At 42.4% G+C, this 20,635-nt stretch overlaps 1 protein-coding gene across 2 annotated transcripts in view; it reads left to right on the forward strand.

The window, feature by feature from the left end:
* The window catches only part of ERC2 (ELKS/RAB6-interacting/CAST family member 2), an 819,922-nt gene that overhangs the window by 489,343 nt on the left and 309,944 nt on the right, over positions 1-20,635 (forward strand). For both annotated transcript variants that reach the window (XM_077325500.1, XM_077325499.1), the window contains exon 15: positions 7,224-7,384. In XM_077325500.1, the coding sequence (XP_077181615.1) occupies positions 7,224-7,384 (161 nt within the window). The remainder of the gene's footprint in view (positions 1-7,223; positions 7,385-20,635) is intronic.

Below are 20,635 nucleotides of genomic sequence, written 5' to 3' on the forward strand. Positions count from 1 at the left end.
GTGTTGTTTTTCCCCATGTTCAGTCCCAAACCAAAGGTAATTCAAAAGTATACAGATTCCTTTTGATATCCCCCCCTTGATATCCCCCCACCTTGAAGATCACTCCCTTGTTAACATTGAGGTCATTCTGCCCACTCTGCATAGTCTGCCATATCATTCATCAGCGAACAAGCTCCACTTTTCCCTTATTTAAATTTTTAATTCTTTTTGACAAGCAGCAAAGTGTAGCGATATGAGACTATTTATGTATGTATGTAATTATGTAATTTCCATGCCATCACTCCTAGTCAGCTAGTCCATGGTGGCTCACAACACTCAATAAAAAGTAATTCAGTAATCATAAAGCAACAGTAAGCATCCCTTCCCCCTCTCAGAACCCCCACTTTTCTGGAGCCTGCTATCAACTGCTAGTCTGTTTCAACAGTGTGTTTTCCCCCTCCTTGCCTGCATTCTTTTCTGTTCCCTTTCATTCAAGGAACTAATACTAAAATGCATGTACAAAACCTAAATCACAGAGATTTAAATCGAGGGTGCTTGCTGAATGCTACTGTACAAGTGCAACAGGGAAATTGGATAAGGTTTTTTGTAAGTTTGGATATCACCCCCCCACACACACGTCACAAGTGATGTTCCACTGCAATTCTAAAAGTGTGTGTTTTTAAACCAGTAGCTTCAGAATACATACACCTAAGAAAAAAGAATGGTGCATAAGGCAGACTTTGATCCAAAGTCAAGGTTAAAGGCTGACTTCAGATTTTCAGTAAGATGTACATGCCTCTCTCTGCAGAAATTTAAGGACACACGGGAAGACCCATTTGTTTAAAAACTATCTACCTAGAACTTTCCAGACTTAATGGCTGGTGGGTGCAGAACACAAGTGTATTTTATCATGGCATGTATATGAAATAAAATGTCCATGTAGTTTAAGTAATTTACTTTGAACAATAATTAATAAAATATTAACTACTCAGAATTTCAACCAATCATCTGGTTACTCTCACTGTTCCTCTCTGAACAGTCCTCCTCTTCTGCAATTTTTCCATTACTTAGTACTTCTTTACCTCCCTTATACTCACCTAAATTGGCTAAAAACATTCTCCCGTTTCCTGCTTTATCCTCACAACAAATCTGCAAGGTAAGTTAGGCTAAGAGGGCATGACTGCTCTGTGGTCACCTGGCATGCTTCCATGGCAGAGAGGGGATTCTGACCTGGGTTTCCAAGCTCATAGTCTGTCACTCTAACTAGTATACTGCATGGGCTGTCAATAGTGGATACTGGTGGATGCTGGGAAAGAGGGGAGAAATTTCCATTGTTGAGCCAACTAGATCGATGCTTCCTTGCCTTGAAATAATAAAGCATAGTTGACTAATTGTAGCAGAATGTAGATAGGGATGTATGCTCAGATGCATAACCTGCTGAAGTCCTGCCCCTCCCCAAACCTTGTCCCCCTGTGGTTCCCCCCTTTCTCCAGGGTGAGTGTTTCCCAACCAGCAGCTAGCAACCTTAATTTCAACCAGTTACAGGAAAAAACAGGTCTTTGCTGGTTTGAGTCTTTCAGAAGTTTGGGAGGGTCTAGTTGGCAATGAAAATGTACCAGCAGTGGTGGTTCATACTTTAACCATTGAGAAAATTTGATATGAGAAGAAAAGAAAGGACTACAGTTCCTCCATTATTTTGTGACTTTGTGTTGTCTTTTACAATCATTCCACAGTATCTAAGGTATGGGGTAACTAAACTTCAATGTTCTTTTTCCCATTTGACTCCAAATGCATCAAGTATCAGAATTATTTGGCCACTAGTAGTAAAGCCTGTTGCATGCTAAAGGGCAATGGCACTCGTCAGTGGCCTGGTGTGGGTTTTGCCAGAGGAAACAATACAAAGAAACATGCATGTCCTCACAAACTGCTCATCTTCAGACCGTAAAGATCAGCTCTGCAATGAAAAATGGCTGTGTTGGAGGGCGGACTGTTAGGAATTGTGTCGTTTTGAAGCCCCACCTCTAAACCTCAAGGAATATCCCCAACCCAAAGGTAGCCAACCTTCAGGTGAGATCAGGTGATCTCCTGTAATTAGACCTCATCTGCAGACTATAGAGATCAGCTCCCCAAGAGGAAATGGCTGCTTTGTAGGGGGAAATCTGTAGCATTATGCCTCACTGAGGTTTAGGGATACCAAGCTCCAGGTGGGATCTGGGGATACCCTGGAATTACAGCTCATTTCTAGGCAACAAAGATAAGTTCCCCTGAAGAAAATGGCTGTTTTGGAGGGTGGACCTGCTGTCAGGGGAGCACCTGCTGTCAGGGGAGCAACAAACTTTCACAGATCAGAGCAGTACTCTCCTGCCAGCAGCATGACACCCTCTGCTCCCTGGCTCATCCCAGTGCACAGGTGACTTCCCATGGCTTGCCTCTCTGCCGTCACTGAAGGGCTGGCCAGAAAAGGGCAAGTCCTGGGTACAGTCCCAGCATACTCCAGCTGGCCAGCCAAAGCACCCTCCTCACCCTTCTCCAGCCACCCCTGGGGACTCACCTGAGGCCTACCTCCCATACCAGTCTTTGGCTCATGGCTGCTCAGGCCCCTCAGTGAGATATCAGCCCTTATAGTTGGGGTCTTCAGGCTCCTCTCTTTTACCTAGGGGGGTGAGTGATATGGTGGCAGCAGCTTCAAGGGGTGGCTAGGCTTTCTCTTGGTGGGGTATGGTCATCGGTGGCCGCACAGGCATCTTGGCCTCCCAGGGAAGTGGGCGGAATTAGACAACAGCTGCCACAGCTGGCATCGCTCAGTGCTTCCTCTGGTGAAGAGGCTACCTGCAATTCTAGTCCCAGCCTTGTGTGGTTAGCTGTGAAAAGGCAGGTCAACTGGGGGAGGCAGCACAGCCACATAACCTTCTCTTGGAATTGGGGATATTCCACCAAGGCCTTCCGGGTTAGTCAGCAGTTGCCGGCAGATTCCTTGGATTGCCTTTTTCCTATTGGTAGAACACCCTCCCACACACACACTCAGGGCCAATCACATCTTTTTTGAAGGAGTGTGTCATCGGGGGCACAAAATGTCATTTATTATAGAGAAAGAAAGATTCCTGTATATCCTTGGTTCATTTTCTTCAGGCTTTTTGAAGGAGTCTGTGCTTGTACACAGGGTTGGTAGGCTTAAGGCCCACAGATCTTTCCTTCCCAAATTATATTAAACTACTATCTAAGATCAAGCTTGGAAGGGAAATTGGTAATGGATTTAGATGAGCTGACTGACTCAAGATGCAACTCTAAAGGTTTGGTTTATTTGTTGTTTTTCAGAAATAAAACAGCAATGTTTCTTTCGTGAGATTGATATGGAATTGGCAAGGCAAGGAAAGACCTGTTCCAAATTTGTACCGGGTTTGGGAAAACTGAGTAAGGAGCCACCCTTGTGTTTGCCATGGCCCTGAGACTTCATGCCTACAGAGAAAGTATTTGGCATGATTCTCTCTGACTAGAGTTTCTTGTTTCCAACTGCAAATTGGGAAATTCCTAGATATTTGTGGGTAGAGCTTGGGAAATGACCGTTGTGCGGTATATTGCCATAGAGGTCACATTCCAAAACAGCCATTTTCTCCAAGGCAAATGTTGTCTATAGTCTGGAGATTGTCAAGAGCTTGGCAATCCTACTTTTTCATATGTGAGGGCCAAGTGACGCAATAAGACATGTCTTGGTTCCTGGATCCAACTTGATTTCCCTGTCATGACACAATAACTATGGGAAATCGTCCTTTTAAAATCTGCAGAGGCCCAATTTGGCTTCATAAATGTAGATATGCAAGAGCAATCTGACCTTGCTTACAGAGATATTTGGACCATGAACAACCATGGTCTCAAAAATGATTTTTGATGGTTTTATTTCAATATCTACTATCGGGGCGGCAGGTTGGAGGATGTGGCTCCCTTTGGCCCGCAAAATGGGCTAAAGGGAGTGGAAAGCCCCCTCCCCACTGGTGGTGACAGGGCTTTGTGGCCCGCAGGGAGACTGAAAACTGCCCCCCACCCCGGCTCCCTCCCAGCGGGATCATACCTGTGGACCACAAATCCCTATCACTGCCTCTCTCCTCATGGGCGACAATGGAGGTCGCAGCTACAAGGCTTCTAGCAGGCAAGGAGGGTGGGTGGGAACTGGAGGGGGAGGGCCAATCAGGATGGACCAGAACAGGCAGGGCCCCAGACAGTCTCCTCCCAGGAAACTGTATCCCAAATATATAAGGGAGTGAAATATTAAGGATGAACTGGCCCTACTGCTTGTGAGTGTTTTTAAACTTAGGTAAGAAATGCTGTATTTTGTATTTTGAATAATTTTACTTTATAGTGTGTATTTTAATAATGTGTACCACTGAAGACGGCTTTATGGCCGTAACATGTTTGGTTTTAATTGAACATTTTATTTCTATTTGTCATGTTATTAATTTAACATATGTCACCAATTAGTATTTAGTCTGTTATCAGGCTTTTTGTCAGCCTTCTTGGTGACTTATTTTTTTCAGGGTTGAAGTTTTTTCTTCTCTTTTCTGCTCAGGGTTTGAGGGGCCCAATTCAGTTCCCCTTCTCAACATTTTCCTAAGCTAAAACTGCCTTGGAGCAAGTTATCTGTCCATTTGGGAACCTAATTAAAATGTGTATTGTGTAGTTTGCTCTGCCAAACTACACAATACAAATTTTAACTAGGTTCCCAAATGGAGTATGAACAGTACACATGATTAGTCAGAGTCAAGGTGGAGTTGGCCAGTTTGGACAGATGCTTAGGTAGAGAAGGTCAGATCCTTTCTGTAATATAAAGTTATGAGTCCATTTAGTCCTTCACTTATTTCTGTCTGCTGTCTTCATTCTGAGTCTGTTTGCAACTATTACCTAGCAACAATCTAGATAGCTTTATAGCAAAACTGCTTTAAGAAAAAATAAGAGGGGCAGGGATTGCATTAATATCAATCTCTTCTGGCCACACTTTACAGTAATACTGCTAAATAAAAATGTACATCCCTCAAAGACGTAGTTTTAAAAACCTTACTTGGCTTGTAGCTATCATTTTATTTTTAACTGAAACCAACATATCACATTGTATCTGTTGTGAATTGCACCGCACCTGAACCTTTCTTTATTGTCAATAAATACATTTTAATGTGTAACAGCAATATCAAGCAAAAAGATCCCCAGAACTTTCAATAATCTTGTAACAGCATGTCTCCTTTCTTACTCACAACTTCTAGTTGGCTAAGCATCCCTTGCTTTTATGCTTCACTGTAATGGATAAAAGGAAATGGAGAAGTTGCTTTGTGCTAAGAATCTGATTTTGGCAAGAGCACTCCCAGTTTGCCCTCTCTCCCTTCAGTTGACCTGGGAGATGAAATAGTAGATGTGTGTATGATTCTAGGCATGCCTTCTCCAAAGATCAACATTTGTACACACTTTAGTCACCTTTTATACGTAGTGCTATTGACGTTAACCAGAGAGGCCAGCCTGACAGCACTGTACTAAAGAGCTGCTTTGCTCTACTTGCATGGTTTATCTAAAGGGATTCCACAGAAAAAGCACAAGCCTAATTGTTTTCCATCTAAGAGAATTTTCTTCATAGCATACTCTCCTATACCATAAGAGGATTACTATGAAGGTTGGAATGGACATAATTTTGAAAGCAAGGTCTAAATAATACCCTCTCCCTCATTATCAAAGTATCTCCACTCCAGTGTACAGATCTGTTATGTAGGGAAAGGGAGGAAATGACAGACCAGCAGGGTTGCTGCATTCTGGATAGAGAGACCCAGAGGTATGCAAGTAAATTGTGTTTTTTTTTTAATCATACACTCTAAAATCCAAACCACAACTTATGGAAACGAAGAGCTTTACATATACGCTCCCTTCATGATGTCAACAAATAATTGCAGAGGAGTACAGTGTACAGACTTGAAGCCATAGGTTTGCTTGCTTTTTTTTTGCACAGTTTCCAAAGTAGGGTGGAAGAGCTGGGTTGGAAGATATGTGTCTTCAGGTATGCATCTTTTGAATTCAAGTTTCTCCCACCCTACCTAAAAGTACTTAAGTTGCAAGGAAGACTGGGGAGAAAATGTAGAACTGCTTCTTCCAAACAAATTCATTCATTCTGAGAAACTCATCTGTAGTGTGAACACTGTGCTGACTCTACGGTTTCTGGTTCTTCTCTCCTGCCTGTTTGACCTTTTTGCTTGCCACGGCCATGGACCGGGTTGCCTTGTTGATTCCTGACTTCTGGCCCTGACCTCACTTCTGTTAGATCCGCCGATTTCTTGCTCATCTCTGGCTCCTGACCCCTGTTGTGATTTTGAACTCTTTCATACAGTTTTCATACAGGAGCAAACCAACTATATTGTTAGAAGGGAAGATATTACAGCTAAAGCTCACTTACTTTGGACACATCATGCGATCAAACTTGCTAGAAAAATCATTAATGCTCGGCATGGTCAACGGGAAAAGGAAACGTAGTCGCCAAAGGATCCGCTGGTTTTACACGATCAAAGCCGACACAGGGATGACCATGAACCAACTAAAAGAAGCAGTCAGAGACAGGGGTGCATGGCAAAGACTTTCCTATAGAATTGCCGAGGGTCAGACACAACTGAATGGATGACATCTACATCATCATCATCATCATACAGCTTTACCTGTTCCTCACTGCTGCACCTGACACCACCACAGAAAAGTCTGAGGATTGTGTTGATGCCAAGTTTACCATTTGCTGTCCCCAGGAAATATTTTAGTTGTCAAGGTTATGTTCTTTCAGAGTCCAGTCCAGGAATTTGTTCGCAGCTTTTAAAATATTAAAACATAATTGAGTTGACAGGTACTTTAATTTGCTGAGGAAGGCATTACTGACTTTTGTTAAAATGGGACAATTTCAAAATTGGGAAACCATATGTATGTACATATAACAAACACATCACCCCTATCCTACCTAGTAAATCAGCCAGGGAACTGCTGCTTTCTTCTCCAATATCACTTCACTGCCATAAGCATATGTATTTGTAGATACAAGATGGTGTTTATAGCACATGGTCTACAGTAACAAAGAAATAAAAGCAACTTTCTGTTACTTGAAATTACTGCAGAAATACCCACTTGAACTATTTTTAACATTGTCTAACAAAAACAATGTCAATCCAATCAGTAGTAGACTGGTTGTTCATTTGTAAATGGCCATGGTGACCACTTAATTAATCTCTGATTTTTAGTTAGAAGAACTAAGGAATGCCCTGGATAAGACCAGACAAGAACTAGATGCCACCAAAGCACGCCTTAGCTCAACCCAGCAGTCTCTGGCTGAAAAAGAAGCACATCTGGCCAATTTAAGAATAGAACGAAGAAAACAGCTAGAAGAGATACTGGAAATGAAGTGAGTACATTTTGATATTCTAGATGCATGCTTATTTTTGCTTTCATTTTCTCCTTTTTTGTGCTAGTTAAAAGTTTTAATGATTTTTAAAAGTACCATTTTCTATACAAAGCTGCAAAAATGACAAAGTATAATTTGTGAAATCTTAGGATCATCCCATACTATTGCCATGCCCATACTTAAGAAACTGAAAAAAGAAGAGAGCAATATAACTTAATCAGTTTTGTCTTCCACCATCAGAGTAGTTATATACTATGATATATTTGTGACACAATTTTGATGTTGATGGAATTTATGTCTAAAAGAAGGAATAATAACAGATAATTAAGAAATTATCCTTGTCTGCATAAAGTAATAATTCTATATAAATAATTTTATGATGAAGAATATTGCACATATAAAAAGTGATTTTTAAATTATATTTAGATGTTAGCTATGTTGAAACTTGGATAATTGTCACTACCAACTATATAGATGAGAACATGAGGGTTAGTGGATAAATAGCAGTAATGAATATCATAAATAAAGCATATTTAGTTTATATTTTCTTATCTGCTTTCCCTCTAGTTAGAATGCGCTCATGTAAACTGGATTCTATGGCTAAAAACAATAAACGTTGACATTCATTTTTCTGCCTAGCATCCAAAGAGCTTCATTATAGTGCTCAAAGCCAGTAATCACCCAGTAAGAGTTTGGCTTGATTAATCGGAGTCATGGCCCTTTCCCTGATCCATATCACAAACTGTTTTTGCTATTCCTCTTAGCTGCAAAACTAGCTTGCCTGTACCATTAGAAGGCACAAGAAACGTATGTTCAAAGCCAGCTTCAGAAGGCTGAACTAGCTCCACATTTATTGATTATTTTAATTTTAATTTGTAATAAATGGCTTGGATCCATTGGACCATTTTTGCAGACAGAAGGATTTCCAGCTATAGAACTTAATTTACCTCCTCCTACCACTGCGGTCCAAAATGGCTCCTGAAATGCTGTTCCTGGGGGTTTCCTGTGTTTGATGCAATTCCCCAGAGCTCCTGCATCCAGGGAGAAAACATCTACTGTAGTGGACCCCAGGTGTCTTGTCAGGGATGAGTAGCACAGCAGCAAAGGTTTCCCCTCCAAATATCTCTCAAGCTGATGTTAGAAGTCTCTATAATGAACTATTTTGTTCAAAGGGCATGTCTGCCTTCCATCTTGCTAGTGATGGTGTGTACACCTGCTTTTTGAATAAAAAATGCTGCCTCTGGCTGAAGAACTATTGTTGACAGTCGCAGAGGAGGGAAAATGGATGGCACTGTGGTTGAATGTAGTTCTAAATGTGGTTAAGGGTTTTTTGAAATTTTACTGTTCTTTGCATGGGAATTAGATGATGCTTAATTAGCGCTACTAAGAGCGAATATGAAATTTGTTAAAACGAGCAGGGAACCCATAAAGGAAGGAGTCTATTAATTATTCCTTTTATTCCCCTCACCACAATATTTTCTCTTTTCTCCTGGCAGCCCCTGTATCTTCTCCCCTTTTCCTACTTCCTTTTATCTGCTCTCCTGTTTTCAGCTTTATTATTTACTTCATTTATAACCCATCTTTCTCCATAATGGGGACCCAAAGATGCTTTCAACATTCTTTCCTCCTTCATTTTAATTTCCCAGAAGAACCCTGGGATATGAATTAGGCTGAGACTGTTTACAAATTTATTTTAGCTTTGCTTTGCATTTTGATTGGATGCTGCGAGATGACACTTTGCTGTTTGCATTTGGGCTTTCCTCCCCTCATTTCTCAGGCTGAAATTCACCATATGTTTTCCACATTGAGAGTCGGAAGGAGGCAGCTGACCATGATGCTTTGCTACCTTTCCGTCCCCCCCCCCGATTTTCTTTTGTTTTGCAAAATGATGCCTGCTTGCACCTTTCTTTTCATTGTGCCCCTTCATCCCACCATTCTGTGTCCTTGATCACCTTCCCCCTTCCCCCCAGGTATACTGGGTGGGATTAAAAAAAAACTAGTTTTTTTTTTACAGTGTTGCTGCAGTGTAATGTACGACCGCTTTTTAAAATACCTAGAAACAGTGAAAGCAACAGGATCATCTGGGCAATGGCTGCTTGGGGCATGACAGCATGCTCTTGAGTGGCTGGCTGATCACACTGACTGCCTGGCCAAATCACTCTTGAGCCCCTGATTGTGCACATGGGTTCAACAGCACCCCGTGTCAGTAGGTTGACATCTGAAGCATCTTATGTCCATTCCACACAAGGTTCAATGTGGCAAATTGCTTTCGGAAAGATAAAATGGAATTTTAAATAGTGAAATTCGGTGTAACGCATACCCGCCTTTGTAGTGGAATCCAGTTGCGTTTCAATCGTTTCCCACAGGTTTCCGGTCTCAGCAAAAATCGCTAGAAAGGAAGCGATTTTTTCCGTGCTTTGTCCCGCCCCTGGCCATGAATCAAACGAGCAGCCAATGGGCGGTTGTTACCATGCTCCAGAAAAGCCCCTTTGCCTTTAAGAACAGTTTTTTTTTAAAAAAAGAAAGAAAAACACACGTTGCAACGAATATGCCTTGATTCCTTGATTCCTTGCTTCCTCCTAACGTAGAGACCCATCCAGCTGGCAGCTGGCGTGTGAGCTGCCATTTCATCATTGCCATGCTCCCCCGAGTGAAAAACACACACACACACACACACACACACACACACACACCGTGCACGGGTGCGATTTTTGGCTGAAAATAAAGGGAACTGGCAAACGGGGCTGTGTTGTGCTTAGTGACTTGAGGGGAGCTTTAAAGCAGCTCTGTGGAGGGACTGCAGTCCGAGAAGCCTCGCTGGGTGAATGAAAGCTCGCCAGTTCATTGCTCTCCGCTCGCTCCGAGAAAAAAAATGGCGATCGCTTCACCAGAAGTTCAGAAGAGACAGCCAGGGGGAGGGACTTTGCTGAAACCGCATCAATGGTAATGCACAGAACTTTTTCGAAACTGTTGCAGATTGTTTGCAAGAGTGTAGCGCTTTCCAGAGGGTGAATCCACTTTTTGGGATTTCCCTGGAAGCGCTACAACGAAGCGCTTTTAGTGGGACTGTTTCAGGAGTTTGGTAGATTGTGTACGACGTTGTGCATAACTGCATATTAGTAGCGATTACAATTTGCCACACTCCTGCTACATTAAACTTGTGCAGAATGGACCTTAGTATTTCCTTTGCCTACTGACATGGGGTGCTGTTGAATCCATGTGCATAATCAGGGGCTTGAGAGTGATTTAGTCAGGCCTTTGGGAATGTGCTATCATGCTTGCAGCAGTCATCACCCAGATGGTTGCTGCTTTCACTTTGGCAGATGAAATCGCTGTAAGTAGAAATTTCCTATATGCGCAGTGAGAGGGCATTTGGGTGTGCAATGCGGAAATGGATCAAAAAGTTGGCCCTTTAAAGATGCAAATCCAAACTAAACCACTAGTGTGGAAATGGTCTGAAACTGGTCCAAGATTATTCAGCAAGCTACTGTGGTAGAGTGGATATTTGAACTTGGGTTTCATAGATCTTCATGTGAAACCCTAACCACTATACCACCCTGGGTCTCAAATGGTATCAAATACAGAGAGGTGGCAACTATGGCTGAGGGATAGTTTTTTCCTTCTCTAAGATTTATAATTTTTTTGATGGGAAATGTATTCAGTTTATTTTTAATAACTTGCCAGCCTACAAATATCCAGTTTTAACTACTACAATGTGTTATCTAAAAAGAAGTCAGAAAATGGATACTGCCAGATATGAATTGGTTTAGAACAATTTTGATTATTAGGATAATAATTATGATATTCATATGTAACACAAATAAACCACAACAAAAAGAAAATTTTGTTATGGCTATGTGCAATTTCATTTGTCATTAGGTTTTCGATATTTTCCATTTTATTATTGTGACTGTTGGCTTATATCAGATATGCATGCATTGTGTACTTAAGAGCTTTCATTATGATTTCCTATGCTTACATTATGTCGAAGTTTTGAATCTAGCTTTCTTTTCTAGCCTTCTTTGCCTTATATTGCTAAGATTCATCTTAATTTATTGTGTATAATCAATTGTCAGGCTGAAGACAACTGCTTCAGTTATCATAACAAACCTTTTTTTTAAATGGAGGCAATTTATAAGACAGTGGCTCTCAAAGTTTCAGACTACTTCCCAGCTCCCCATAACCGCACACAGGAACCTGACTTTAGTTAAAACTTAATAACTTTGTGTTTCAGTTTTCATGCTAATATTAATAAATATATAGCACTAGTGAACAATAAACTGCAAAATAGCCATGCAAGGAAACCCTAGTTTGCTATCAAGACTCCAAGAGCCTTACCTCCCAGTCCGTCTGCAGCCTACATTTGGTACCATGGCTCATGCAATGACCAAATGGTCTGCCAAATGGAAATGCTTTTGCTCATGGTACAAAAATCAACACTTGGACCCTGTCTCATGTCCCTTAGAGCAGTGGTCCCCAACCTTTTTATCACCGGGGACCACTCAATGCTGGGGACCACTCACCGGGGACCACTCAACGCCTTTTACTGAGGCCCGTGGGGGGGGGTAGTTTACTCCTCTACTCTCAACCACTGCCCTAACACTCTCTGATCGTTATGGTAATGTTTAAACATCCCTTCAAAATAAGATACAGACACACCACAACAATGAAGTGAAGGGCTGGGGGGGATGAAGTAAAGGGCCGGGGGGCGGGGGAGAAGGCGTCCATCGGGGCCCACCTCCAATTAGTCGAAGGACCACATGTGGTCCGCAGCCCACAGGTTGGGGATCGCTACCTTAGAGAATGATTTCAAGTACCTTCTAAACCTAGATCAAGGGAAACTATCATCTACCTTCATTAGGTTCCATTTAATAGCCATAGCCTGCTTCCACACACACACTGTGGGAAAATCATTATTCCCCCAAAGAAAGTGAAAGTTATTCTTAAGAAGATAATTCTTAATTCTTAAGAAGAATTATTAAACCAATATCCCCTGGTTCAGTCCCCAGTTTTTCAGTGGAGCTTATTGTTTCTACTGTAACTCTCAGGCAAACCATGTGAGCCCATGAATACTTGCACCCTACACCAGGTTAGCATGAAAACAACATTCTTGGTTATTTTTAGATGGATAATCACCTACATCAAGCTGTGCTATAAACAAGTTAACTGTCCTCTATAGCGTCACACTCATTCTACTGAAGTCACTTGAGCCACATTTTGCTGTGGTTTCTCAATTATTTTTATTTGTTTGTTTGATTTATTTCCCACTGCTATTGAAAAAATCAGCTCGTGTCAGATTACGATTACGATAAAAACCTTTAAAACCTCAACATAGTCTGACAACAAGAAGTAAAATAATTAATAAATAACCCAACCTCCTCCCTGCCTAGCACTTCAGGGTAGAATTCCCATGGTGCCGATTATCCCAAATATGAGTTGTTCTTGAATATGTTCTCAAATATGGAGGGGCCCCTAGATCTTCCATACCCTGATCTCATCCAAAGACCTGGCAGAAGAGCTCCATCTTACAGGCCCTGTGGAACTGCAAAAGCTCCTACAGGACCCTCAGCTCTTCTGGGAGCTCATTCCCCCAGATCAGGGCCAGGACCGAGAAGGCCCTGGCCCTGGTTGAGGTCAGGCAAATTTCCCATGGGCCAGGAATTATCAACTGATTACTATCCATTGAGTGCAAGGCCCCGCAGGGAGTATAAGGCAACAGGTAGATATGTGGGTCCAATACTGCGAAGGGCCTTAAAGGTGAACACCAGAACTGTGAAGCAAAACACCAGAACTGTGGGCCAAAACCAGGAACCAATGAAGCTGCCTTTGCACTGGCTGGATATGGGCCCTCCAAGATGTTCCTGTGAGGATCCTAACAGCTGCATTTTGTACCAGCTGCAATTTCTGGATCAAAGACAAGGGCAGGCCTGCGTAGAGTGAGTCACAGAAGTCAATCCTGGGGGTGACCATCACATGGATCACTGTGGCCAGATATTCCAGGGACAGGTCGGCTGGCAAATATGGAAATATGCCAGCTGCATTACTCTTGTGCCTCCATAGTGAGGGACGTGTTGAAGCTCACTCCTAGGTTCCTAGCACAGGGTGAGATGTTAAGTTGCACCCCAGCCAGCTTGGGAAATCACGCTTCCTGGGATGCCCCCTTCCTTCACAGCCACAGGACCTCCATCTTGGAGAGGTTGAGTTTCAGGTGATTCTGCCTGAACTGCCCAGCTACATCTTCCAAACAATTGGCAAATGTATCCGGGGGAGAGTCTGGACGGCCGTCCATGAGAAGACTGAGATGGGTGTCATCAGCATACTGATGACAACCCAGCCCAAAGCTCCAGACCAGCTGGACGGTGCATAAAGATGTTAAAGAGCATGGGGGAGAGGATCGCTCCCTGAGGAACTCCACAAGATAGTTGAAAGGGGTGTGACAACTCTTCCCCCACTGTGTCTAATTTCATAGTAAGGAGAGCAGCCACTGAAGAGCTGTCACATGAATCCTGGTCCCAGCAAGGCGGTGGGCCAAGAGCTTGTGGTTGACCACATCAAATGCAGCTGACAGACATTACTAGAATGTCTGACTCGCCCCTATTCAACTGGTGACGGAGATCTTCCATCAAGGCAGCCAGCACCATCTCCACCCTATGGCCAGGATGGAAGCCAGACTGATATGAATCAAGCGCCGAAGCTTCCTCCAAGAAAGCTAGGAGCTGATCCACAGCAACCTTCTCAATCACCTTATTTAGAAATGCAAGATGTGAGATTGGACAGTAGCTGGTCAGGTCCTGTGGATCAAGAGATGGTTTCTTAAGCAAGGGACAGACCATAGACTTATTCTACAAGGCTACAATGTACTTATCCTTGTGCCCCTTCACCAGACAGTATTCTAGGATTATTGATGCCACAAGAGATGTAGCAGTAGGAAGAATAATGCTATAAACTCTATTCAAGTCTGTAAGAACTCACATGCATCTTTGTAGACTTGGTAAGTCAGCTCACTACTCTCCATTTGGGACTGTTCAGGTACCACAATGATAAAAACAGAGTTGCACTTACCTGTAACTGTTGCCTATAATTGGCTTTTTGGTAAGCTGAATAGAACATTTTTGCCCTCCTTATCCCATTGCAGCCCTCATTTCCTCAAAATGTTGCTCTTGTGGGTCTTGTTAACAGAAACCAAATTTTAGATCCAAGCTGTGTCCCATGGGTTCATTTACAGCATTTACAACATTTAATGGCACACAACCATGCGGACAAGGCCAATAGGGTTGCCATATCTGGCTTGGAAAACTTCTGAAGATTTGGGGTCGGTTCTTGAGGAGAGTAGAGTTTGGGAAGGGGAGGGACCTCAGTGGGGATGTGATGCCATTCACCCTTCAAATTTGCCATTTTCTGAGCTCTATAGTCTGGAGATCAGTTGTAATTCTGGCCTCAGATAGAAACTGGCAACACTACAACAGGTTCCTTTAGTGGTCTTGAAAAAGACCTGTGATAGGTGATTAGGTCTTGCTCATGTGATTGTCAGCCTTTAAAAAGTACACAAATGCACTGGTGTGAATCACAGAAACACACCTTCATAACACTAGTGTGTTGTGAAATTACCTTGATGCACTCTCTCAGTATCTTTCCTAAGTTAGCTTATATGTACAAAGGGGGGGGGGAAACATCAGCCAGAAGCATTGCTCCATTTTTCTTCCTCCCACCATGACTTTAATATATGCAGCTTGGTTTATTGACCACAACCCCCGCCCCACCCCCATTTATTCAACATCGATAAGTTTATTGAATATTGCCCTGTGTGCATATATATGTACTTTAGCTGCTACTGATGCATGGGCTTCCCAATATAGCCTTTTTTGTGACGGCAATGAAACTGATCTCATAATGGAAAGTATCCTATTTCACCCCATGAACTGACAGCTCTAGATTGTATAACTTTTTAAAATGTGGGGGTTCTTTTTTTTCTTTTTTTCTTTTTAGAAAACAAGGATATATATTCTACAAATGATTTCCTTTGTTCCGACACAAAGCTCTATATACTTCTGCCAACACTCTGGGAATTATAATTGTGTTTTGATCTGGGTAAATGATCATTTGGAGAGTTCGGCATGCATTTGGTGAAGAAAACTGATATAAATTATTTCAGCAGCAAATACTGCTTTGTGGCAAGAATTTTTTTGTTCTTGAATGTATTTATGTACTCTTTCAGTAAACAGGTATATAGAGTGTCTCAGCAAAACCTACTCTTTGATAAATAGAACACTTGGTTGGATTTTACAACCTGTGGTGTGCTTTCATTTAATTGTAGAATCCATGCTGAGAGCATAGAGAGTCATATCCCAAATTAAATACAAACAAAACAGCAGGATGTTGATACAACTGTGACTTCCACAGGAAGTAGTTAGGATGGTAATGTGGCCTCCTTGGAACTTTGAGGAAAGTCTCCAGGACTCCTATTTTTGCCCTATAGATCTCTCCTGCAGCATGCTTTGAGTAACTTTTTTGACACCAACTTGCTAGAGTTGTAAAGATTTGAAGAACCCCAATGGAAGCTTTGTACTTTAAAAAGTGTGAAGTTAAAAAAAAATTAAAGAGACAGAAGGCAATAAATAGCTCCTCTTCAGGAACGATTTGACTGAGCTGTTTACTCTGAAATCTGTGACAGTCACTTAAAAGATATGTGAACCGACTCCAAGTTTCTGCCTATTTGTAAGCAACTGATTATCAGAATGAAACATGTTTACCCATTACTTCTTAGCTTTACACTAAAAAATGATGTTCAGATTCTCCCTACAGGAATAAAAATAGAGAGTATGACAAGATTTGCTTAGTGCTGCATTTTTAAATTAGTGCTTGATTCCATGAACAATTGCAGTCAAAATAACCTTTGCAGTCAATGACCAGGTTGTGCTTCATATACTGAAGCTACTATCCTCCCTTGCATGCATGAACCAATGGATACCATCATTATCTCTGAAAGCGAGTATTGTGCTAATAGGCGCAACTGAGTTATCATTTTAATATGGACTATGCTGGAACGGCTGATATCAAATTGCTGGGATGAATTAGATAAATATGCTTATGTAAAATGATAAAGGACAAAACAGCTATTAATTTGATAAACCTCAGAAGATTTTCTCCAGCCGTTTTACTCATGAATTATCAGACTTAGATTCAGTGCTTTCAGGAAGTGTTTACCCACAACATTCTGCTACAGATGTGAACCTCCTGGAGCTTCCTTGTGTAAAAAATGGAATTAACCTGCCTGCATGACTGCCTTCCCTTCCTTTCCCCACAACAGACATCCTGTGAGGTAGGTGGAGCTGAGAAAGCTCTGACAGAACTGTTCTGTGAGAACAGCTCAAACAGGGCTGTGACTGGCCCAAGGTCACCCAGCTGGTTGCACATGGAGGAGCAGGGAGTCATGCACTAAAAGAAATGCCTATGCAAATAATTGATTGAAGTATAACCATAATAACATAATAATTTCTGAAGGTGTCGTTGTCCAATATCTTTCCCTGCAATTTATTGTTTGAAGTCAAGATTGAAATCAAGATGTGACTATCACAGAAGCCTGAGGGATAAGTGTAGACTAAGCTGCGAATGAAACTCTGTATATTTTTGAAAGGTCTTCTTGAAGTATATGGACAAAATTTCTTTTTATATGAATTATCAATTGAGAAAAGTCATATCATCTTGATGTTTTTGTGAACACTTCAAGCAATGTATTGACGGAAAAGACTCTGTACAGTACTTGCAGAAATTGTATATTATACTTCAAGCCATTATTTGCATAGCCATTTCTTTTTAATATATTTTAAATATTTCGTTTAAATATCTCTGGACAAACCCTTATTCTTATTGTTAATACCTTAGAGCAGGGAATCAGACCTGGCTCTCCAGATTAGAGGCCGCCGTCCTAATCGCTACACCGCTCTGGCTCTCTGAGCAAAGGCTTCTGCAGATGCCATCCTGCAAATGGCAAAATCAACAACGGCCTGAACATTTACATTCTCCATTGTGCCCCGCCTGTCTGATGAAGTCAGCAAGGCTCCTACATCCTGGCTTTCCACAAACTAAGCAAAATTGAATTATTCCGGAGGGTTTTTCTACCCAGGTAATAGGAATGTACTGTGACAAAATGGTTCAGAAAGTTACTTGGGTAAAGGGTTAAGAACTGTGATCTATACCAGTGGTCCCCAACCTTTTTCGGGCTGGGGACCAGGGTGGAGGGGGAGGCCCGGGGACCAGGGGGGAGAGGAAGGGGCGGGCACCGGCGCACTGGCACCCGCAAACCAGCAGGCACACCTCCCTTCCCCCCATGGCACAGCGCTCGCTGCACCAGGAGTGATCAGCCGCCTCCTGGTGCAGCAAGTGCCGAGCTGCGGGGGGGGAGGTGTGGGTGCTGGTGCAAACGCACCGGTGCGGCAAGTCTGCGCCAGCACATTTGTGGGTGCAGGCTCACAGGTGCCTACAAATGCCCGTTGGTGCCCGTGCCTCCCTCCCACAGCATGGTGCACACTGCGCCGGGAGGCGGAGATTGCTCCCGGCGCAGCGAGTGAGCACCGCAGGGGGGAGGAAGATGCACCTGCTGGCGTGTGTGCACCTGCTGGCACGCGGGCGCCTGCGCCTCCCTCCCCCCTGTTGCGGCCCGGTACCGAGGCCTCCACAGCCTGGTACCGGACCGCGGCCTCGTGGTTGGGGAATACCAATCTGTACTACTGTTCATAGCTTGTACTGCCTTTTACTGTAAGTAGGAACCTACTATGTAATGTTTGCATTGTTTAATGCATTGTGTTAATACTTATACACTGCTTCAGTTCTGTTTTCAGAATTCTGGTGGATTCCATATTTCTATAATCCAAACCCTATTTCATTGTTTATTGCATATCACATCCTGTTTATTGTCTTGACTTACACTGTGTAATCTGCCTTGAGTCCCTATTAGAAAGGCACACTATAGTTAATATATACAGCATGTATATGGGATCTTGTAATAGCTATGCCATTTTCCAGTATGCTTCCAGACCCAATTCAAGTTGAAAACTCTGAGATGTAAAGTTCTATGCAATCTAGAGACAGTTTATTTGAAGGACTGTTTCTCCTATTATGAGCCTGGCCAATTCATCAATTCACATCCTCCGAGTGTTAGTTCCTGGTTGATCTCTCCCTATGAACTGTCTAAAACAGTCACAGTGCAAATCTGTTCTTTTTTGGTAGCAGTTCTGGAATTATGGAATGTCTGTTTTCTATAATAAAAGTAGCTCCCCTGGAAAAAAAATGGCTGGTAAAGGGAGTAGACTCCATATCATCACATCCCTGCTGAACTTAATCTCCCCCAAACTCTAACTTCCGCAGCCTCCAACCCCAAATCTCTAGGGATTTCCAAACCCAGATGGTGGCAGTCCTGCTCCTTCCATGCTAGGTAAGCTGCAGAAGCCACAATATAGAAGAAGAAGAGTTGGTTCTTATATGCCACTTTTCTCTACCCGAAGGAGGCTCAAAGCGGTTTACAGTTGTCTTCCCTTTCCTCTCCCAACAACAGACACCCTGTGAGGTGGGTGAGGCTGAGCCCTGATATCACTGCTTGGTCAGAACAGTTTTATCAGTGCTGTGGTGAGCCCAAGGTCACCCAGCTGGTTGCATGTGGGGGAGCGCAGAATCGAACCTGGCATGCCAGATTAGAAGTCCGCACTCCTAACCATTACACCAAACTGGCTTTCAGGATGGCAGTGTGTGGCAATGTGCATACCTTCTCCCATGACACTCCTATCTGTCTGGTGCCTTAAATCTGACTTTGCTTTGCTTAGTTGCTAAACCAGCTCTGCCTGGCAGTGCTTGGAGTCTTCAAGCATAGTGTGCCATGCAGTTTATCAAGGAGAGTGAGCCACTTGCTCATTTAGCACATTCTGCTTGAGGCCTAAGCTCCAGCTATTAGCAAAGACAAGTAGTTTAATAACTTTGCCATGAACCTCTGCCTCCTGGGAAAGGGTGTGAATAAAAGTGAGCAAAGCTATTTATGAGTAGATCATTGTCCCACTTACCCTCGTATGTACCTCTCTCATTCATAAAAGTTCAACAAGAATTTCAAAGGCCTGATGGTACTTAGAAGTTTCATAAACAAAAGTCCTTTATTTTAATCTAAACTAAGATGACCTCATACACTACATGGGCATTTAACCCATTTAATTGTATGTATGTATTTAATGTATGTTTTTTTTTTTAAATATGTATGCATGTATTGAAAACATGCAATAATGATTTAAAGAAATAAACTATATAACTGGTTTTAGATGCATGCCTTTGGTAAAAATTTAGCACTAGAATTATTTGCAAAAAAAGGGAGGGGGGAGTCTGAGGAAATAAAATGTACTCTGTCAAGGCTGATCCCAGCCAAAATCTTCCTTTATTTAGGATCATTGGAAACATGTTTTCTCAAAGTTTTATTAACTGAGGAAATAGTAATGAGGAAAATGATGAAATAGGATCATATTTATATTGAGTTGAAGCCAGCAAGGGAATGTGTGGGCTTCCATCTCTGATATGAGAGTCAGGGCTCAGGAGTACAAATGGTTCAAAAGACAGCAGTGATGGTGAGGGAGCAGATGACTGGAAAGAAAAGCTAAGCTTCTGTTTTCAGGGATATCTTTCTCCTCTCCCGCTCCCTTTCTCTTTTTCTTTTTTTCTGAGTCTGACTGAATTACACCCTTGTCTACTGAAACCCTCTTAGTTTAATTCCCACAGGCCTCAGTGACACCTAGGGCAGCACTGATCAACTGCAGGCTCCCACATTGCTAACCTCAGCCAACAAACTGATTATGATTTTAGCAGATGTTACAAAAGAGAAAGGGTCCATTTTTCCCCCTTCTTCAAATGGTAAATGCTGTATGTTTGAGCCTTACAGCATTACAGTTGTATAACAGGGATGAAGATCTCTCCAGTGGGGCATTATTGGATACTTGATGTACTTGTATTTATAAGACAGAGTAGCCCAACAGATTAAAGGGACTCAGTTCGTGTAAGAGAAACAATGTTGTTGCCTTGTTGATTTGATTTTGTGCAAGACATATGCCTGGGAATATTTTAGAGACGTGTACACAGAAATAGTATACATATTTAAAATGCCCCAGAAATGGTGCATGTGTTTGAAACGCCCAACCTAACCATTGGACAAGATCAAAATGACCGTGAGAGGAGTCAAACTGGTAGGATGGGATTTTCTACCCCCTCACCTTCTGCCCACTG

This window comes from Paroedura picta, chromosome 3 (genome assembly GCF_049243985.1).
Source record: "Paroedura picta isolate Pp20150507F chromosome 3, Ppicta_v3.0, whole genome shotgun sequence".
In the NCBI taxonomy this organism is placed as follows: Eukaryota; Metazoa; Chordata; class Lepidosauria; order Squamata; family Gekkonidae; genus Paroedura; species Paroedura picta.